Raw genomic sequence first — 23,965 nt, forward strand, 5'->3', positions numbered from 1 at the left:
GATCAAAGGGGGTCGCAAGAAGATAACAGAAGGCAGATGTATGGACCTTTTGTCTCCAGGAGTGTGAAGAATGCACCGAGTTCAGAGGTTGTCACACTAGCCTACACACACAGACACACACACTCACACAATAAATTAAATTACCTTGACCATTGGTTAAGTGTCAGAGAAAGGGGAGGTGGACCATCTATACAGAAGGGTATTTAATGTCATGCAAACATTGTAATGATGAGTATTCTGTTTGTCCTGTACCTGGGACCAGACTCCCTGCATATTTCAATAAACCTGGCAACTGATTGAAGAAAAGGACTCTGTGCATTTTCTTGAATCTACTTAATCACCATCATTTTCTTTAAGTTACTTCAGTACTCATTTGCATAATTTACTGGTGATGTCGCCATAGCTACTAGTTTATATTGGATTGAAAATCTTATTTTACAGGTAATCCATATAAAAGGAATAAAACAAACATTCACATGTAGTTTAAAAATGTTATATAGAACAGTAATCATGTTTTTATAATTTAAATAAAAATGCACGTTGTTTATTTACACGTAATTGATGCTGCTTGCAATATATACAGTAAACTTGCATTACAGCAGCACAAACTGCAGCTGACAACTGCCAAAACAAAGCTTTATTTAACAGTCACCGTTCCAAGCAGCTTATCAGTCACATTTACTACTACTAAAAACATTAATACTACTACTACTAATAATAATAATAATAATAATAATAATAATAATAACTACTAGAACTGCCAGGCAGTTCTATGTCTTCCAAGCCCCAGTATCAGTACCCGTCTAAGCGTGTTTAGTTCAATATTCCAAGTTTAAAATCAGCAACTTCAACAGTTCCACAGAAGATTTCGAAAGTTTTTTTTTTTTTTTAAATGCGTCAGACGGCCATCTTGTTTAATGCCATTTTTGAAAATGTAAATTGTACCAAGACAGGCACTATGGTTTTCAGGTTTGGAGTTAACCAAGTGAACCATTTTTAAACTGAAGCAGTTTTAAAAATAAGAAAATGTAGGCATGTCAGCCATATTGTTACACGAAATATAACCATTTTAACATATTTGTATTCCACTGTCACCGGAACAATGGCTACCAAGTTTGGAGTCTGTTGGTCAGACAGCGTTCAAATAGCAGTTTGCTATTAAGGGCGCGTTTCGTTAAAGTTTGTGGTAGCCGACATTAAAATTTATCACAGAAACTTCTGCTTTGCAAACTTGATGCAGGTTTGCTGCTGATGATATATGCCAAGTGTCAGACCAATCACTTCACCGGTTCCCAAGAAGATGATTTCGAAACATTTCTAAAAAAAACGCGTCAAACGGCCATTTTTGTTTCCCGTCAACATCATTTTTTAAAATTCAGTTGTATTGATAAAGTATCAGGGAAGATGCTTGTGAAGTTTGGAGTTAGTCAAGTAAATCATTGTCAACTGATGCAGGTTTAAATTTAAAATGTAAACGTGTAAGTGGCGGCCATCTTGTTTTATAAAACATCACTATTTTCACATATTTGTATCCCATTGTTACTGGGACAATAACCACCAAGTTTGGAGTTTTTTGGACAAACTGTTTTCAAACAGCAGCAGTTTGTTGTTAAGGGCGTGTTTCGATAAGATTTGTGGCAGCCATTTTAACATTAAAATTTACTAGAGAAACTTCTGCTTCGCAAACTTGATGCGGGTTTGGATGCTGATGATATATGCCAAGTTTCAGATCAATCACTTCACCGGTTCCCAAGAAGAAGATTGAAAGGTTTTATCGAAAAATGCGTCACTGCGCCAATTGCAAGGATGCAGCAGCAAAATTTTTCCAGCATCTGACAGCCAATGTATCCAGCTTGATACCTGCCAAGTCAGAACCTGATCAGTCACACAGCGTCGAAGCATCAGCAGTTTAAAGTTTTGCGAAGGAAAAAAAAAAAACAATAATAATAATAATAATATGAACTTATGCTTGTCGAGTGATCCCAGAGATTGGTTATACCTCCATGATACGAGTCATTTGCACAGTTTGCATTCAGCTTTTTTTTGGTCATCTGGGCATTTAACCAAAAAATCCCAAACAGTAGAGGGGTTTCGAGACATTTCTTTCAATACAGCTTATGCTATACAGCGCTTTGCTGTCATGATGGCGAATGAATAAATTAAAGGTTTGCCTCTGGATACTACAAGCTAGAGGGGCAGACGGTGCTCACTTTTCGAAATTAAAATTATTAGTGTTAATTAATAATTTAACCAGTGCTTTGGATACTATATCCTGCTCCATACACGGCAGCGACGCCATATAGACTTGCTACGTATAACGATTTGGTAGTGGACTTTATACAAATACTACAACAAATTTTGTTTACGTAAAAGGCATTATACAAATCAAAAGATCGAATTGTGCATGTGAGGGACATTTAACGTGCGATTTATAATATTCACACATTGTCAAACAGTTCCTGTCAACAAGTAACAACAAAAAACAAACATTCAGTGTGTGACTCTTGTCTGACAAACATTTGAAGGTTTACAACAATCTATGAATCCCTGGCAAGAAAACTAATCTTTGAATAGCGCCCTAATCATTTCTAAAAATGTAACTAACTTAATGGGGGAACCAAATATACTAGCACTGCCATAACTGTCCATAGAGGGAGCTGTAGCTTTACAATGGCTAATTAAGGATGAGACTTGAGATATTCTTTGCTGTCATTTTTTAAGCAAATTCCACCGCAGGCAATGTTCAAGAAACCAAAATTTCACATTCATTAATTCTGGAGTCGCCTGGAAGTTGCTTTCTGTTTTTCTCATGAATAAAAAGAATATGAACACATTTAAAACTAAATTAGTCTCAACTTTTACATTTCCAGTTTTGGTTTGGTATCATGAACTGGACACAGAGAATAAGCAAGCTCAGTGCAACAAGCACTAGCAGTTTTACACTCACTTTGCTACACATAAGACTTTAGCTGGGGTCCAATTCATTGCGACAAAGGAGGTGAATCTATAGTGGGGTGGCAGAATGAATGAACTTCTCATGTGAAAATGAAGAGTCCTACAGGAAGGTTTTAAGTGACAAGCAGGAAAGTGGTTTTACCTAGAAAAATGCATGGATTTTACTACTCATATCTAGCGTATACTCAAATCTAATGCAAAGTCAGTGTTGAATACAAGACAAAACAACTGCTCAGGGGTGAATAACTACTATTGTAGACTGAGGGAAAAGACAGTGCTGGCAATGGAATGGTGTTTTTAGATCAGCCCTCAAAACCACGACAAACACAGAGATCTTTCGATAAGGAGGAACAGGACAACTGTAGGACTCCTACATTAGCAGCAGATTAATAACCCATTGTTCTCATGTCAAGTTTCCTCTGCACAGACTGCTATTCAGTTAGGCTTTATATGCGCTCTTCCTTTTCTAGAGTTATTTTCGGATTGCAGACGCACAGAACGTAGACAGGTCTTCAGCATTTGAATCCTATTTCATCTTAATGCAGTATCAAATTTCAGACAGTAAACTGTTCAAAATTCTCCCTTCTTTGTACTCAGTAACCAGAACTTGCTAGCTTTCTGGTTTGTTTACATTATGGTTGGAGGTATTGCCACTACTTTGAGATGACAGAGGACGATGGTAACAATATCAAAGTCAAATGTTTGCTTATTTTGACACATTTAATAAATGAATTACCAGATGTATAGTTAAGACGTATGGAACTGTTTCACAGGACAACACAAGAGAAAGAAATGTAACTAGTAACATAACACACTATTTTTTTTTTTAATAAATAATAAGTAAGGAACAAACAAGTAATAGTTACTTTTTTCAGTAAAGTTCCCAACACTGCCTATGTGTTACAATGTTGATGCTTTTTAGTGATGCAAAAAACCCCAGCACCTACCCCTTCTGTATTCTATGCTGACAGTCACTCATGTGAAACACTAAGCCTTTCTCCGGTGCTGAAAGTCAGGATATGCAAATCATATAAGCACAGTGCTTGCACTTGCACAGCTATTCCAAACAGAACAGTGTGAGCCGTCAGCAGTCTTTGTGACACTTGCTTAATGTCATGGTCCCTGGCATCCGCTTCTCTACATTCCTCAGAAACCTTTTTCTATTCAGCACCTCTCATACAATCGGCTCCAGCATAGAGAAGGAAAACGCAGACTGAATGGAGGCAGGTCGCTTCCCTTTTACCCCACCCAAAGAGCATGCTCATTAAATATTTTGGCGCAATACTAAAATAAATTATTGAAATTATTTTAAACTACTGATCAACACTTCGACTAAAGGTCTTTCTCAATTTCTTAACGCCAGACGCCCTGTGTCGGTCATTTTTGCGGTTTTTGGTTTTAAAATGTAATTTTCTCCAGTCGTGTAACATATATGGGGCGCGTTCATGTACCTTTCTGTCCGTATGTATTAAATAGTCTCACAAAGCATGAAACGCGGGAGTGCAGAAATAAAGGAGATATATTACATTATACCTAAAAGCCCCGGGAGCAGTCACATTGACAGCCACACAGAAAACAATTGTATTGTGATTATACAGAACGGTATTCTACTTTATTATTTTTATTTACCAATTTTTATTTACCAATTTATTTGTCCGCATTGTGTTTAGCTGTAATCAGATTAGTCTCTACCCTCTGCCTGAGTGAATGACTGACATTCTATTGTTTTCAGTCAGCCTTTTGAAGGCTGGCGCCTGCTTGCCAGCTACGCTACTTTGGTCAGTCAACTAGCATCGGAACTAGTGAAAATAAATACCAGAGACCATGGGGTTTTAAAACGCAACAAAATATGGAGTGTATGTTTTGGATCAGATGGCAGGGAAGTATTCCGTGAAAGCTGTCTCCTGACAGTGGTCTGTTCAGGTGTTTTACAATGTATTGGACCAGCAGACATCAACTCATGGGTAATTTACAAAGACCGCACAGAGAAGAACTTACCAAGGAGAGAATATATTTTATAGTTAGCAAAGGAACTTCGCAAGAAGCATTTGGAGAGGGAGACTGCCAAGCGTGAACCCACAGCAGAATCTGACAAACCTGTCGAGAGCCGCCAATGCCAGGTTGGCAAGTGCAATAAAAACAAAACTTCGGACAGCTGTGCCCTGTGCAGAAAGGTGGCGTGGAGAAGCACATTATCTGTGTTGATTGTGAACAGCCTTAGACTCAAGGTAAAGGAATACCCTTTTGTCAAAAAAAAAAAAAAAAAAAGAAAAAGAAATTACTTTTTTTTTTTTTTTATAACTTCTTGTGCAGTGTGCGTCTGTAAAATGTTTTTTTTTTCTAAGTTTATATATCTACGTTGTTCAGTTGCTTTTACTCATCTGGTAATAAACCAATTGCTGCTGAAAAGTAAAAAATATATTGCTATCATTTCAATTTTATAAATATGTACCGTATGTTGTAAACCGAAGTCTGTTCAGATGTCTGTCTGTTTACATTTTTTTGTTTTGATTTGTAAAATAAATGTTTATATATTATGCTTTGGTTGTTCAGATGTTTGTGGCGTACTCAATTAAAACAAAAAAACAACCGACTGTTTTCCTTTCATTATACTATTTACAGTGTTTTGAATACAGCCGTCAGAAAGACTGCTGCAGTGCTTCTAGGTATGAGTATATCTCCAGTCTTTCTAGTGTTAAATTTTTGTCAAATAATTTTAATAGTTTCTGTTAGCATTATATATACACACTATGGCCCAAATGTATGAATGGGAAAAAATGACTGCAAAAAGCCCCGTAACGTGCGTGTTCAGTACAGCTGCATTCATCGTCAAAATAACAACCAATTTTATAAGACTAATTAGGTAAAGCAGGCGATTCCACAATCAACCAATTTAAATACCCCTCATCGCAATTAGCGGTGAAGAATTACACACCTCTGACAATAAATATCGGGTTTAGGTAAAACCTGCGTGTGTAGGCTACACATTCCAAAAGAAAATGTATGGCACACAAAGACCTCAGCCTGGTACTAGCCAGGGTGATGAGGATGCTCAGAAGCAAACACTGAAATTTACCAAAATGAAATTGGAGATTTTGGTACAAGCAGTACTTGTAACACATGAAGATCTGTTACAAGCTCAAAATACATCACCAGGACAAATGAATAAAATATGGAATGTGTGATGACTTCTTAATAAACAAATGTACCACTTCAAAGTTTGTAGTAGGTTGTTTACACTTTATGACACATCATCCAGTTACTGTGCTTCAGATTATTAGTTCATCATCTTGTTTCATATAGAATAATTCCAGGCATACAGATTTTCAAACTTCAGAAACAAGAAGTTTTACTTATTAACATCCAAGGCACTCAAATGGGTGGATAATCCTTCCACTGTTGTACAGCAATATGTTCAGCAACAATACAGCTGCCTACAAACAGTCTTCAGTTTAACTACGACTTATATTTTCTAAAAGTCTTACACAGTTACAACTCTCCTATTTCTTATGTTTGTCTGTATTTCTTACTCTATGTATGATTTTAAAGCATATCTGTATGGTATATGTGGTCGAAAAACTCTACTTGCTCTAGCTACAAACTAACTGCGTCACCTATCCCTCTGTCTTTTTTTTTTTTTTTTTTTTTTACAGTTTTCTTTCCAACTCGAATTTAACAATCTTGCCTGAACCAGTATTGTTAAATACTAGAATGCCATATTGCAAAAATACATTCTGTAGGCATTACTAAAATAACTGTGGAGAATGAGCCCTCATTGTATATGAGACTTTCTTTCCTGTGCCTCAGAATATCATTTCATCTTTTCTTAATCTCCTCCACCATTCGTATAATAATGCCTACACTCTAGAAGTAAAGGCTCTCATCAGAACCTTGCTTTGCCACTGTGGGTAGACCTTTTTAGGTGCTTCTAAGAACCTTTTTTTAGATGGATTCTATATTCTCTATTTGCAGACTTTCTGTTTTGTCATGTAAGCTATGAAACATGTACTGAAAATTGGAGTTTGCAAAACAATATGCTACCGGTATTATCAACCGTAATTTACAAACTGACTTGATTAGAAGGGTTAAAAAATTAGCTCTTTGCAAAATGTTTCCTTCTTGCTGTAGACAAGTCTCCCACATAACTTTGCCTTACATAACTTACTGTATGACTGCAGCAAATTAACGCCTGCTTTTCAGAGTTCTTAAAATAAATCACGCAAATTCGAGGCCCGCAATTACCGGCAGCTTTAATAAATGAGACGGAATATTTAACAGACCTCATTTGCAAAATCCCCTCCCAATTTTAGCGGTTTCGTTCAGCGACATTGCCCCCGTAAATCAAGCAATTAATTGTGTTTATGCCATTGTGTGTGTTTTATAAATCCCATCCAAGAATTCAGAACCCTCAGCGCCTGTTTTATGGTCATAAAACATGCGCAATTCTTTTAGAAATCTGGACCTAAATGTCTTGGTATCCCTGAATGCACAACTTTCAAATGCATGCAAAATATCTGAATAAGATGTCCCTCAGGGCATTTGTACTATTTATCAGATGTGCCATTTATATTATTAGACCCAAAAAAATTTAGTTGTGCCACACTGACTGCCAAGACTGATACCCAGTGTCACCCACAGACATTTTCAGGCCCTGGACAAGTTGCTATAGGATTTGATCCAGATCATTTCATTTGCAGTCATGGCCCCTCTCTGAATGTTATATGATTTGATCCAGATCATTTCACTTGCAGTCAAGGCCCCTCTCTGAATGATATATGATCTGATCCAGATCATTTCATTTACAGTCAGGGCCCCTCTCTGAATGTTATATGATCTGAGATCCAGATCATTTCATTTGAAGTCAGGGCCCCTCTCCTTCCACAGCCTTCCTTGCAGGTTTCCTGCTCTTAAATGTCATCCTGTTAGGTTGTTTCAATGTTCTCGCCAACATCTGCTTGCTTTGTGTGAAGAACGCAGCTTGTAAACCGACACAATGTGCGCTTTCTGATATTAGTGTATAGAAGACTAGGTCACAGAAGAATGTCAAAACCAGACCGCAAGGCCTGTGTAGAACTGAGCGTGTGATACTGTAGCTCAGAAGCATCTAGCACAGCTATCAAACACTTCAGTGGAATTAGAGATGCAACAATTAGCTTTAAATGCCTTGATTAAACAGCCACTAATCAACAGCCCTATTTGGAGGCTGCCGTAACTACCCAGAAACACATGCTTTCCTTGCACATCACTGGACTAGAAGCTCTTCCATTTCTATTTGTTCTGAGAAGAGAAATCCAGAATCTAATGAAAAAAAATTATGTCTTCTTGCTTTTTAATAAGTGTTCTCAATGCATTTATTATATCACTGAGTGGAACAAAATGATTTTATTGAATACTAAAGTGCTCTCAATGCATTGATTGTTAACTGTCTAAAATTTAAATCAAGAAATCAGTTTCTGACTGCACCACTTATAAAGCACCTTCCATAACACTTTCCAAAGCCTTAACACCAAGGTTTATTTTATTATTATCTTATATCTATTTCTACTAACTTTGTAAATCAAAATGTTGCAAAACTTTACACTGCAGCTGAAGCTTAGTTCATCTCTCCTGATGTGTATCAGAGGAATACATTCATACTCCCCCTTTCCCACTGGAAATAGTTAAGCACCATCAGTTGAGGTTTCTATTACCTCAGCTAATTGAATTTTGCAGAAGCTCCCCAGTGCTGATGCATTCCTAGACTCTGACCTTGCAGGCAAATTTCTACCATTGTTCTCGAATAACTTGAGGACTGATACATGATTTGATCCCGAGTTCATCTTTAATGATTATTAATAAAGTTCTGCAGTTACACAGCCTGAAAGCAGTTCAGTTTACAGTGTCAGGCGGACCCTGCCTCCAGAACGGCAGCACACTGGTAACTGGAGCTGCACAGTTCTGGAGGGCGAGGGCTCATAGACTTCTAGCCCAGCAATGTCTCACACATACTTCACTGGCTGCTGATTTTGGTTTGGGTTCTGACAAACAAGAGTGATGTCTCTTTAATTTAACACTGGTTTACATAAAGGGCATGAATAGTGTCTGGCATTAAAAGAAATTAACTAAAATGTCTAGCCAGCAAAAAAATAATCTAGGTATGCCAGCGACGTTGGCTCTGGTTCCATTTTCCGATATACCTTTTTCCTGCAAATGTCAAAGTCACAGGTCCTAATTAACGCAAATCTTGGTCTACCTAATGCCACCAAGGCTGTCCTATTAGTGCCTGGGTACGTGGAACTAGCCAAGAATAGTAATTGAAATGCTCTCTTCTGCATTTAAATGAAGCTTTAATAAAATAGATTTGTGTAGTGTTCACTACACTCTTTGTTGACAACCCAGTTTGTTCACATTCCCAGAAGGTAGTTTTAGCTGTAAGGTCAAAAAGTTTCCTCTCAATCTTCAGAGAGAACGGAGGCAACACACTCCCCGCCTGAATCGACGCTTTTCAGTGTCAAGGGCTGTTTGTGCCAGAAGCTGGTTTAGCAGTTTAAATGCCTGGGTCTGACATGGGAAGGTTGCAGAGTCAGACTCAAATGCCTTTTTGTCCTGTGTGGGCAGGGGTAACAAAAGCTGGAAAGATCAGGCTGCTGTGCGCTTTCTCCTCAGACTGTTCTTTGTAACATGATGATGTCAGGCAGAAGGAGGTTGAAATAGCCATACAGCCTGTCAGGATACATAGCAAGGTCTTCATTGGGACATGAAGTAACAGATTTACAATTCACTGGCAATCCTCCACGACAGTAGTAGTATATTTGTAAGCCCTGGCTATTTATTTCCATATGACAACACCTTTTAAACATACTCTATAGTTCTTTATATGTAACTTCTTCCAGCAGCCATATTCGGATCACAATATCATTTTCAACGCAAGAAATAAGATAGCAGGGAGTTGGTCAAGAGGACAAGCAGGCATCATGGCTTTCATAACATCCAACATCCAGACTTCAATGATCTGTCATCCCCAATGAATGTAGTTTCATGTGCAACAAAAACTAATAGCTGGAAGACATATGCCAATCTAATATTTTTTAGTCTCCCCCCTCTGAATCAATTAATAAGGGAGACCATCAGAACACATGGGTATATCATTGATAATAAAATAAGTGCTAGCAAATCTTCCAGAGATTAAAGTTGTTTCCACTGCTCTTAGGATCCAGTTGTCCAGTGACCTGGTATAGCTTTCCCTTCAGGTCACTTACAATCAAATCACAAGCTGGGCAACTACTGGCACATGCATCTGAGAGAAGCCCCTAACCTGCACACAGTGCCCTCTCCTGACCCTAACCTGCACACAGTGCCCTCTCCTGATTAAACAGTGAGGCATCAATATCACCAAGATCCCTACTCCTCCTGGGCGCATCACCACAAGCAAGGGGAAAGAACCCTTAGAAGTGTTTACCATGGCAAATCTGCACACATTTTATTTTTTCTATGCTTTCCCTATGGTTATACTATACATTTACCAGTTTACCATACATTGTAGTATGCCTTACAATACTGCTATGTACTTTACAACGCTTGCCTATGCTTTACCACCCTCTCATCATGCTTTTCTACACTTTGCTTTTGCTTGTATAGGGAAATGCAGGAATCTGGTTCAGGTACCAGCGAGGAGTGACTAATTGTTGCAGAATTAACAACAGCAGTTCTTAATTTGGCGAACTCCATCATTTTCCCTAGTTCACATGTACAAATTTAGGATGGCACTCATGGAAGGAGACCAGTAGTTCTTAAAGAAAAATGGGTTACACTAGAAGAGTGGAAACAAGTCAAGTTTCCCATCGAGAAAAAGTCCAAGTGCAGTGTTGGGATTCTAACACATCCACATTGAAAAGGCAGAGTTCATTCCAAATGAGTATTCCAGATATTCAGCTGCAGCTCCTAGATAATGGCACAGGAAGCAGTGCTGTTGTTGTTTTGCCCAGGCAAACAAGATCAAAACAATGGAGTTTCCACAAAAAAACGCTGTAAATACCAGACACAGCTACTGCACTACAGTTGGGATTCCAATTAGACCAGACAACCAAATGGGGCTGTCATTTCTAACTTAAAATATCAACTTTTCAGCATTTTCATAATTCATAAAGTATTTCCAATTACCTGTAAGCATTGGGAAGACGCTTTTGAACATATGTCCTTATTCTTTGTGTACTGCAGAGTTACTGTAGCAACATGCCACTTTCAGACTCATCCGCAGAAAAAAGTATTGGCACCCTACGCTTAATATACCATAATTCAAAGTAACAGGTTAATAGTAAATTTGAACCACTTTGTAATCAACCAAAAATAAAAACACACAATTTCTAGTAATTTAACTAATCTTTATAAAAACAATAAATAAACATTTCATTTAAAGTATTCGTTCATGACAAAAGTATTGGCACCCCTGCTTTAGTATTTTAATACGGGCACTCTGCACAAGACAAATAGAACATGGTAATATTCTCAGGACAATCTGAGAGCATTCTGATAAACAGGTTAGGATTTTTGTTGAAATGCATGGCTCACTGTTTTTCATTTGTGAAATGAAAAGTTTCTATTTGGTTGTATTTTTTATTAATTGTTCTAATCTTAATTAGGATATATTGAACATTATTGTATCAAACATCCCAATTGTGGGTACTTTTATTATACAGCTCTGTCTGGGACTTTTCTAAGAAATTATATTAAAATAAATATCACATTGTGTGGAATATAGTGCATCACCAAATACATATTTTCTTTGTTTCAACAAATTCAGATCAAGATTCAAGAAATTACAAACAGTTTCAGATGCATCATCCAAACCTACACACCCAAGTAAAAGGAGCTAAGAAAATTAAACTAGTAAATCTCACCTATCGCAAAAAAAAAAATGCTGCGTAAGTCGATTTCCTAGGCATTTTTGTGGGGCCCTTAAAAGGGTGGAGTGGCTAATACATTGGTGCAACATATGCGCCAATGTGTCTAATATTAAACTACTGCACCAGTACCACAAGGGGATTATTACAGCCACGGTTATGGCTCACACAAATTTAACTGTCAACAAACCAATTAATTTTTTTTCAGGATCTATGGCACTCAGGTCACATTGCTAGGTAGAAACACAAAACCACTGTTTTAATTAAAAGTTCTCTCAATACCCTTAGTCATTTTGAATGTTAAAATGCAAGCTTTCAGGCTCTTGGCTGACCTCCTCTTGACCCAGATGCGTCTACGTGGAGAAATCAGAGTGGCGCATCCAACAAAGGCACTCTGTGTTGAGTGCAGGATGCACTCTACAACCTGGAGGTCTCCGGTTCAAGTCCAGGCTATTCCACTGCCGGTCATGGACAGGAGTTCCCAGGGGGCGGGGCACAATTAATCCAAGCGCAGACCGGGTGGGGAGGGCTTAGGCCGGCCAGGGTGTCCCCTGTAGACTGGCTGGGCGCCTGCGGACATGCCTACAAGCGGCCCAGAGCCACATGGACCTCCGACGCTGTAGCTCTGAGATAGCTGCATGGCGGGGCTGCAGAGTGTAATCTCGAAAAATTACTCACTATTGTAAATCTCGAAAAACTACTCACTTATAAATCTTTTGTAGTCATTTTTGTATTACTTTAGTATAAATACATGTTAATTTGGATTCATATGTTGTTTTTTTCTGACTTTATGTGAACGAAAAGACACACATTTGGTGCTGCGGGGCTCAAGCACCAATAAGGGAAAATAAGGTCCCGTACAGTTCAAATAAATCAGCTGTTCTGTCAAATTATAGTGTGGATGCTTCACAAGCAGAACTGTTAGTGCAGCATTTAAAAATATAAAGATCAATTTATACAAAGTATCCCAGCTTTATTGAAAAGATCTGCATTTCCCTCGGTTTTCCTTTGTATTTGCTATGCTCTCATTAATATCTAAACCTAGTAGATAAACGTCTGTCAGTTCTGGCAAATTCTACCGTACTTTAAATTGGGACTTTAGTGAAGATCATATGTGTACGCGAGTACATTAATTATTATAGATGGTAATTCATAGCCAGCCAGCATTTTTGTAAATAGCAACACATGTTATGCACAATGTGCAAACAGGCGATTGATCGATCTGTATGAGCGTTTATGAAGGTGCTTCATTAAAAAAAAAATGTAAATCTAAATTTATAACGGTGTTTATTCTTTAGCAAAATAAAATCTAAGCCTATTTTTAGGGACCCCAAATGCTGCTGATTCCAATTTAAGCACTTCACATAAGGACTAGCAAGTTTACATCAGGACTAGCAAATTGCAAAAGGTACTAGTCCTTTGGACTAGTAGCACAATATTGTTATTTTCTAACCCTGCGGCAGAGAGCCAGGTTTACGAATTGGGCATTTTAAATTGGAGAGAAAATGGGGTAAAACACAATTTTACAAAAATTAATTAAAAAAAAATTAATTAAAAAAGTTATCAAGCTTCAGAATATGAAAACTTCACAGTTATACTACTTCACCTTTAACACAATAGCTGGCCATCTCTAGGAATTTCCTTGTTCCCACCCTCCTGAGCCATTGATTTGTCAACATTCAGTCTGAACCCTCCCCTGGAATTTGTAGCAAACAGCTATTAGTTAGAAAGTTGAGTAAACGTATCAGTCTTCCGTTAGTTGTAACTGCAGTGCTATAATAATGCAGATGTCTTTGAGACTGGATAAAGTAGGTCAGTCAGACAAAAAACTAAAATGCACAACAGGTTTGAAATTGTGCGTTGTTGAATTTGACAAAATGTATGGCAATCGCAATGCTGAAAAAACAGTACATGACTGGAGACGAAACAGAGACAAACTTAAATATGGTGAAAGAAAAACGAGCCATAGAGGAGGAACTTGTTTATGGCTCGATGTAGAAAACATTTTGTTTGAATGGAGGGTAGTTCCATGAAAAATGATCATTTGAGGTTAAAATTAATTGAATCAGTTAATTATTTTTGCATATGATGTTAGAGGGATATTTACAGTGTCAGAAGTCACAAGATATTTGCTGCTAATCCAAATCATGTGACCAGAAGACATCTTGCTTTTAATGTCATGTGGTCCAGTCCCTGTACTTTACCACATTTGATGCAGGTAATTATTCCTTTTCACTTAGAATACATAAAAGATTATTGTATAAATGGCAAATTACCAACAAAAAACAACATTGTATGATAATCACAGAGACATTTTCCCCCTTGATGAAGTGCCATTTCAGTTACATTTGTGATGGCAGTTACAGTATAGATTATTTTTTAAATAACCAATGAAACTTTGAATAATCTTAGCTTGTCTCATGACTAATGTCATGGCAAATTATTAATAGAATAAATACTTAAAAAAAAAAAAATGATGTAACTGACGTGGCTCCTTTTTGTAACTAACATGACATCTGCAGCTAAAAATTGCAAATGCAATTATTTTAATATATTGCACGAAGCAGTGGCCGCGGAGCCAGGGGGCCATCCAGGTCATGGCCCGACCACTTTAAAGCTGGTAAATGGAAAAAAAAAAAAAAAAAAAAATTCTAAATATATATATATATATATATATATATATATATATATATATAGTCCCTGGCTGCGATGTCTCCGTTCAACCCCCTTCAGAAACCCCCTCCCCCACAACACCACGGAAGGCACATTTTAAAAGAAATCTCACGCTGGGAAACTGAATTAATTGAGAAGCCATAACGTTTTCAACAATAACTTTGGAAACCTATTATAATGACTTTGATTTTGACCGCTTACACACACAGCTGCTTATGATGCCTGACATTTTAAAAGAAGCAAGGGGAAAACGAGACTAAAAAGGGGACAAGTCCATCTCTAATACAATGACTGTAGTGCCAGTGGCTAGAAGATTACTTCCAGAAGTTCACAAACTGCTCCGCTTGTATTGCACAATACCACTGACCACAGCAGAGCAGAAAGGTGATTTTCATCTCTGTCGCACAAAAAAATATTTACGATAAAAAATGGCACAGCACAGATTTAATGACTTGTGGGTATAGCCATAAGGAACCCCTCGCCTAACAGATATAACCTCAATTGCATCAGAATTTGGACAAAGAAATACAAACAGACAGGATTTCTTTGGAAAGTGTTTTCGCTTCATTTTCCAAACAACATGTTAAGTATTGTAGTGAGTAACTTCTCCACAACAGGATTTAAATTTCCCATTTAAAATACTTGTCGTTACATTATATTAAGTTTTCACTAGCTAAGTTATTTAAAATTTAATTTACCATATTTTGGTTAAATACAAATGTAATGAAGTCACCATAAAGCAACACAACATACTATTTCAAAGCAGGAATTGTTAAAATAAACTTAAACCAGACTTTACCATTTAATAATGTACTCCAGCCGTACCACCTTAAATATGGTGATAGTAGGCTACTAAAAAATCTATGGCCCCCCCCCCCACTTCAAGTGCCGCTCCACAGCTTTTGGCATGAAGCACTGAATTTAATTTATTTAGTATAGTTCAATTAAATTCAATATAAGCCACAAAAACCATTGTAGCTTGATCAAAAGCACTGAAATGCACTGTCTGGCGGCGGATTCTGCAGGGAAAGGCATTGGTGAATTCTCCAGAGGACTTTGCCTTTGTTGCGATCTGTCTGCCCAAATATCAGCATTCTGTACGTTGATGCAAAGGAAGTTGAGGAAATCAAAAAAGAGCTTTCCACCCTTTGATCTGATCACACACCTAAAACAATTCCTGACACACGCAGCTTTTGCTACTTCAGTCCTTTCTCAAACTCAACAACAGATCTTCAAGTAACAGCAAGAAGCCCATTCCTAGAGTCCACGACAGTTTCTATGCTCAAGCCAAATCCCAGTACCACCAATAGGGGAAGCTGCCAAGATAAACCTTGGCATTTCAGATACTCAGATGCAGATGAAGAAAATGAACCTCAGGACTAGGAGTCAACAGACTCCACTGAAGAGCAGCAACAAAGTGATGCTGATCCACAGCCTCAAAATGTGTACAGTGCATATAGTAAGTATTCACCCCCCTGAGTCAATACTTGGTAGAAACACCTTTGGCAGCAATTACAGCAGTCTTTTGGGGTAAGTCTCTACCAGGTTTGCACATCTGGATCGTGCAATATTCACCCATTCTTGGCAAAATTGTTCAAGCTCTGTCAAGTTGGATGGGGATCGTCTTGCCACAGATTCTCAATCAGATTCAAGACCGGGCTTTGACTGGGCCACTCTAGGACATTCACGTTCTTGTTTTTAAGCCACTCCAGTGTCGCTTTGGCTGTGTGCTTGGACTCACTGTCTTGCTGAAAGGTGAACCTCCATCCCAGTCTTAGGTCTTTTGCAGACTGAAGCAGGTTTTCCTCAAGGATTTGCCTCTATTTAGCTCCTTCCATTTTGACTTCTACCCTGACAAGCTTCCCAGTCCCTGCCAATGAAAAGCATCCCACCACCATGATGCTGCCACCACCATACTTCACAGTAGGGATGGTGTTACCTGGGTGATGTTCTGTGTTGGGTTTGCACCACACATAACACTTTGCATTCAGGCCAAATAGTTCAATTTTCGTTTCATCGGACCACAGAATCTTTTGACAGAGTCTCCCACATGCCTTTTTGCAAATTCCAAGAAAGACTTTACATGGGCTTTTTTCAGAAATGGCTTCCTTCTTGCCACTCTTCCATACAGGACAGATTTGTGGTGTACTTCAGCTATTATTGACACATGGACAGTTTCTCCCATCTCAGCCATGGAACGCTGTAGGTCTTCCAGAGTTGTCATTGGCCTCTTGGTGGCTTCTCTGACCAATGCCCTTCTTACCCGGCTGCTCATTTTGGGAGGACGGCCTGCTCTAAGCAGATTCTGGGTGGTGCCGAATACCTTCGATGTCTTAATGATCGATTTGACTGTGCTCAAAGGGATATTCAAGGCCTTTGAAAGGGAGCTACACCCGTGCTTTCACAGAGATGATGTACCAGTTTTGTGGCTGCTGTACACAAAAACACAATGACGGGTTTTACAAGCAACGAATCCAGTCACATTTTCATTATTTTCATTCAATATGATTCCAAAAGAATTCCACACTTCTGATTTACCTCTCACACTATTATCCACTACATGATATAAACCCTGGACTAACTTTTGTTTCACCTCATCCACACACAGACATTTTTAATATCACCAAGCAGATGTGATAAAATAATCTTGCAACATATCAAACAAGCAGCATTACAAACCAAGAACACTGCTTAGTCAGCCGACCGCTCCCTAAACGCTGAAAACCTGTTATGGTCCAAGAATTTACCTTCTAATAAATCACTATGTTGAAAGGGCACAAAAAACATTTTCGGTTATTCAAATTCATAACCGTGTCTGAACCGTAAATCGTGGAAAAGTTCACATTCGGACCCAAACTTGACAAGCTTTGCAGGTCAGCCGTGGGCATCCGCGGGCACCCGACCAGATGCAGAACTCTAACTTGTTCTACATGTCAGTGCAACACAGTGGTACACTTGTAAAGTATGTGTATGGTTATGGTTCTGATTAACAAAACAAAATTAATGGAGTTCCTAGATATTAAATGCAATTGTACTACACCATATGCAACATTAATATGGTTTGTTTACTGGTTATTAGATGGTGCACGGTTTAATTCATTGATTTATTTATGCTTTAATTGACGCAAGCATGTTTAATACTTTTCTTTTAAATTTGAATTAATACAATGAATTTGTAAAAGCCAATGCAGCTGGAACTATTGTCCAAGTATGGTTTAGGAAAGAGATGTTCAGTAAATCAAAGAATATATGTTTTTGAACTTGTTTGGGTACCTGATAAGCTAAAATAAAATAGGTTAATACAGATGTGATGTATAACTTGATTTTACGCTCTGTTAATTATTACGTTTTAAATCCATTAAAGTACCATTTGCCAGTGGTTTACACTGTTACTACTGGAATTTACAGTACTGTTTTAGTAGTATATCTATATTTTGATGCATTTTTACATTGTACTTAAATTTACTTGAACCAATCATTTAGAAATTTGAAAAAACGGAATAGTTTCTAGCAGTTTAAATAAAAACGAAAAACACTGTAAAATTATTAATGGAATAAAATGTTGCAAACAAGGGTTATTTCGAAACTAAACCTGTGTATCTTATCAGTGTTGAGCATGTAGGAAAAAAAATCAATGCAAAAGTACTTTAAACACAAAAAAAGTGTTTTCCTATTTTTCCGCAAGGTTCAAAATACGGGGCGGCTCAGGGGGCTAAAGCACCCCCATAAGAGACGAGAGCCCCTTTTAGGGTTAGAATGCATAACCTGGGGGGTCTCTGGTGTGCCACTGTTTAGAACATGCCTGCTTAACTAGCTCAATTGTCTAACTGAAAGGAACCTAGCGTAAAGTCTGCACTGCTAAATGATACACCGGTAAACCAGAAGCTTTAGAAAATGACACGTTTTGTCGTTTAGGCATTATCTATGGGGTGCTTGTTTTACATCATGTCGAAAAGAAAGTAACCAAATTTAGTTTTTGCTTGTTAATGGTAAGCAAAGGGAATGTGTGGTATCTAATAATATATATTATATATATATACACACACACACACACACATTTCTCTCTCTCAGAACTCAAACTCCCAGAAGTTTCACGCTTTGGCTCACTGTGACCCGCAAGTGTAGCACTGAAGTAACTGCAAGGAGCAATGAGTACATTTTAAAAAATAAACTCTACTATACTGTGCGTGTCAGACTTACAGAATGATGGCAATAATTATTAGGTGCAATACTGTGTTCGCTCTTTGTACTTTAATATAGTCCATATGTCATTAGGGAAGCAAATTATGTGTTTGCTTCATTGAAAATAAAAATGTCTCACAGTATGTGGAATACGTTCTTGTGTTCCCAAGATACATGTAAAAGTGTGACACAGTCAGACGGATGAACAGACAGAGACACCTGTACATATCCCCAAAAAGCACGGGCTATGATATAATGATGCGACTGACTCAAACCTAAAACGAGCGCTACTGTGAACTACTACAGTATTCATTAAGAGTTGCTTAGGTGACTTACATTCTTCCCACCCCCTCGTACATGCGGGTCTCGTCTGGCAGAGTGGTGATCTCACTGTCGGTCAGGTGTGCGTGCTTCTTCATGCGGTTCAGCTGTTCAATCTGCAGGTCTGCCAGCTTTGCTTTCTGCTGTGTGTCCATCACCTTCACCTGCAGCTCAGCAAAGGCCTGGGAAACACAGCAAGGAATGAGACGTCAAGGGTTTTGTTTGATCAGATGCGACTTTGATAGCGACTGGAAAAAATAACTGCCCTTAAATAAATGTCACAATCCATTTTCTGATTTATATATAGCGTAAGGATTGGGGCAGATAAATAAATGCAAAATCACTGGAGTGGAGCATTTCTTGCCCATTAACGCCCTAGCTTTGTGCAGGTCATGGCAGATGTGCAAGTTCTAGATCATAATCTTTAAACCACAAACAATAATCTTGAAACACAGATGTACTAAACACATCTTGTCCGTGGTAAACATTAAGCATTGTGGATCAGCTATGATGCTCCGTAACAAATTACATTCACTTTAGTGGCAACCCCCTCTAAAGGAATTGCAGATCAACAAAAGCAAGCCAAAATCATTTCAGTACAATAAAATCATAAGGCACATACAAGTTTGCCTCAATTTATTTCAAAAGGAGAGAAACAATGCAAATGATTAAAAAAAAAAAATGTAAAAAAAAACTGGCAACACCCAGACTTTTATTTTAACTGATTTCTACCGAGACCCAAGCTGTTTCTTCTATTTTTATAACATTAAGATTAAACGTTGATTATTTGGAGGTCCTATTTACGGGGCAGTGAAATACAAACCCTTTATTTACTATCCACGGTGATCATATACAGTACCTTATCACCTGATGAAGCCAGTATCTACTTTGCCTTTGCATTAAATACCTGGGTGGAGGGTTTCCTAATTGTGTCTGGGCATTGTACATCTGTTACAGTAAGAAGAAAAACTAAACTGGCTGTTATTCCTTTTCAGACACCAGAATACATGAAGTCTATCATATAGCGTGGTTGTACTGGCGTGCAAGATTTCGGGCACAGAGCTCCTAAATCAATGTGATGCCCAGAATGAAGCATGTATCAAGCCGGTCTGCTTTTACAAAGAGAGATTTCCAGAATCGCGTTGTTCTGGATGCAATTTTTTGTTTAAATGGTGTTACTATGTCTGAAGAAATTGACGGTGTTTGTTGTGCTGTAACCCACTGAACTGCCGTCCTCAAGTGCACGGAAAATTACACGATTCATTTCTCAATGGGTGAAATTGACTTAAATAAAACGTAAATTCATTTAAATGATGGTTTTGAATTACAGACGCTATAGCTAAGGCAACACGAGCTGCAATTAGCGCAGTGCTTCTGTGGCATGCTTCGCCTGGTGCACGCCCCGAAAGACTAAGTATTTGCTGGAGAAGATGGCTGAAGGTACGCACAAAATGTAATTGTGTTTAATAACAAAATAAAGTGAGTTAGTAGTTAAGAAAACAATAGATAACTGATTTTATAGTCTGTAAATCGTAAAGCTTGTATCGATAAACTAGTATTTCCATATGGCCACGTACATTTACCAGTGCAGAATATTAGTATAGAATTGCGTATGCTATAGTAAAAACTAGTAAAACATATTTTATAAAATATTTTAAACTTCAGTACAGTTAAAGAAACACAGGCCTCTTTGCCTAGCGGTTTAATTCACACAGTCAGACTCAGACAGCATGCTTCCAGCCCCGAAACAAGTTGCTATCTTCAGCAAATCTTTCACTATTGTAGCTAATATTTAAACTTTCTATTTGGTGTGTATATGTATATATATATATATATATATATACACACACAAACACAAAATTCACAGCGAGAATATTTACCTTTTTCAATTCTAAGTCTACAGGGGCTGCCATCTTTGACGGGACCGTGCACATGCGCAGTCGGCTCCTGGCTAAACTGAATTAACTGCGCAAGGCATGTAACACTTCCCTCTCCGCTGGGTTCATTCCCTTTATTCGTGGGGAATTATGCACACTGCAGTGCCTTAGAGCAGATCCCTCCAGAATCATGTGAAAACACGCCTTTCATTGGTCACTGTTTATCCATTTATTTATTTATGCATTTTTTTATTGTTGTTTTCATTACAAATCACATGCTACCTTTTTTTTTTATTATTACAGTTACACAAATAAACGATTTAAGATTTATTTCTATTTTACTAGTTTCGGTAGCTTTACATTATTTCCACGTTAATTTACATTCTTGTTGGATGTAAGACATTATATTGCCAGAATTGTGAAATGTGAAATCTTGCTGTATAAGAGCAGGGATGTGTCCCAGCGCATTGCCTGTTGCCGTTCTTTTCATTGAGAAAGGCAGATTTTAATTGAGGGCAAAACTTTTCCTTTCAGTTAAAATTACTTTCAGGGCATGTAAACAAACTGTACTGTCAACAAATTATATCATTTACCTTAAAAGCTCTAGTGGGCTGTTTTTGTGTGAATGTACTTGTGAAAGGGGTGAAACTGGCACAGGCACCATGAGAGCTTCCCTGACAACACTGCAAGTGAGTGAAAGAGAGAGAGAGAGAGTGAGAGAGAGAGAGAGAGAGAGAGAGAAAAACATATTACAGGTACAGCAAAAAACATAAACCATGCATGCAGGGCTGAAGTAGGCCGCTATCCACTGCTCATCTCCATACAGAAAAGAGCACATCTGAGGAAAGGTGAGCCAGACTCACTCCAGTACAAGGCCCTTCAAACCCAAGAGCTCAGCCCAGAAAACAGTCCCCTCATCCAGCTGGTCCTGAAGCTCACTGCAACAATTCACACTTACACTAACCAGCTTCAGGACATCACTGCTAAACACTGCCAATTAGAGTAAACCAAATTATAAAACAAATCAAAAAATATTATTTGGAACACTGGGATCCCAAAATAAACTTGATTGCTATCGGGCCCTAAAAAGAAACTTTACCCTCGTAGAGTATCTCTTCACTGTCAGAGGTATAAAGCAGAGGCAGATCCTGACCAAGTACCAGGCTCAGTGACCACAGTCTGGCCTTCGAAATCGGCCGGCACAAAAAATCCTGGCTGCCCAGAGAAGACAGACTGTGTGGTCACTGCGAGAAAGGAGAGGTCAACCTCCCTTCTTCAGATCCAGAAAAAACTCAGCACTGCTTTGAGAGTTTAACCAAAGTTCAGTGTTACATTTTATTGACCTATGGTCATTGTTATGTTATTTATTATTTTACCATGATTTCTATGTTTACCATTATTCCATTTGTTAGCTGTTCCTTTAGAATGTTCACTCTTTATTTGCCTTTGTTCCATTTATTTATTATTTTTATTTATTTTACTTATTTTTGAATGCAAATGAATGTTCATAATGTTTACATGATATATTGTTTAATGCATTTAGGTAAATGGTTCTAATTGTCAGTCATGCCAATAAAGCACCATTGAATTGAATTGAGAGTCATAGAGAGAGACACAGCGATATACAAAGAGAGAGAGAGAGAGAGACAGAGAGAGAGACAGAGAGAGAGAGACAGAGATAGAGACAGAGTGAGAGAGAGAGAGAGAGCACCTCAATCCTAATCTGAACTCTCCCTGCCTGTCTTTCCCTCCTGAGTCAAATTCAAATTCAAATTCAAACTGGCTTTACTAGTATTGCATGAGTCATCCAGTGTTGCCAAAGCATTTCAACACGCGTTACGTAAAATAAAATATCATGTTAATAACACACAATATCAATTCATCCCCTTCCTCCCACCTTCTTAATAGAATGTAAACAATATAACACCCACCCTGTCTAATTTAACAATAAGCAGTGAATTTCTATTGAGTGTCTACACACTGTCCCTCAGGTTGTGACAGGCAGACACATACTGGGCTGCTAGCTCTGTTTCAGAGCCTCCTCTCCCAGCAGGATTCGCAGTTTCTCAGGTTCAGGCAGGTTTGGAAACTCGATCAACTGACTCGAGGATTTAGGGAGGTATGTGTCCCTTATTTGGCAGTATTTGGAGCAGGACAGCAGGAAGTGCACCTCTGTTTTGACCTCCCAGCTCGCAGTGACTGCACAGCCTGTTCTGTCTGGCCAGCCAGCTCTTTTTATGGAGGCCTGTTTCGAAGGGCAGGGTGTGGTCACAGAGTCTGTACTTCATTAGGGTTTGTCTTTGTTTGGGATCTTTTTCCCTGACAAGATATTGTGTCAGGGTAGACTCCAAAAAAAATTTGTTTCATTATGCCAATGGTTAATGTGTGTCATTTTATTATTGAGATACATTTATTTAAATGTTATTGCTGTAATTTTGTCATTAGCACTGTTGGCAAGCTGGTGTTTCTTTGCTAGTTGTCTCAGGGGGTCTCTCTCTGAGCAGAGTTGGTTGCTCTGGAATGATTTGTAATTAGACCCAGAATTTGGCTGCTCTTTTTTCAATGGGTAGCAGTAAGGGGAAGCGACCTAGTTCAGCCCGACACGTATGGCTGGGAGAGTTTCTATGTAAAATGTTTTTACAAAATTCTAAATAGAAAGTTTCAATTTGACCTTCATCCCATGTTTTATAATTATATTTTGAAAGTGGGCTCCATATTTCACTGCCATAAAGCAGGATTGGTTGGATAACACTATCAAAGTTTTAGCTAGATCTTTATGGGGGGGGGTATTTGTAAAGTGCTTTCTTTATGGCATAGTAGGCTCTGCATGCTTTTTCCCTCAATGCTTTTATAGGCATATTGAAGCCCCCTGACACGCTGATGGTCTGACCCAGGCAAACGTAACTAGTGGTGTGTTCCACGGTGGTGGTTCCCAGAGTGATGTGGTTCCTGTTTCCATGTGATCTGGCTTTTTTCTGGAAGACCATAACTCTGGTTTTGTCCAGATTTACTGTCAGTGCCCAGTTCTGACAGTGCTGCTCTAGCAGTGACAGGCTCTGCTGCAGACCCTGCTCTGTA

General features: G+C 38.3%; 1 protein-coding gene across 1 annotated transcript in view; it reads right to left on the reverse strand.

The window, feature by feature from the left end:
* The window catches only part of LOC121324703 (prefoldin subunit 1), a 63,185-nt gene extending 42,190 nt beyond the window's left edge, over positions 1-20,995 (reverse strand). Inside the window, exons 1-2 of the mRNA XM_041266824.1 lie at positions 20,891-20,995; positions 19,026-19,192 (exon numbers count right to left, since the gene is read on the reverse strand). Of these exons, the coding sequence (XP_041122758.1) occupies positions 19,026-19,192; positions 20,891-20,944 (221 nt within the window). The 5' untranslated portion in view covers positions 20,945-20,995. The remainder of the gene's footprint in view (positions 1-19,025; positions 19,193-20,890) is intronic.
* Between the last annotated feature and the right edge of the window lie 2,970 nt (positions 20,996-23,965).

This window comes from Polyodon spathula, chromosome 12 (genome assembly GCF_017654505.1).
Source record: "Polyodon spathula isolate WHYD16114869_AA chromosome 12, ASM1765450v1, whole genome shotgun sequence".
NCBI classification, from domain to species: Eukaryota; Metazoa; Chordata; class Actinopteri; order Acipenseriformes; family Polyodontidae; genus Polyodon; species Polyodon spathula.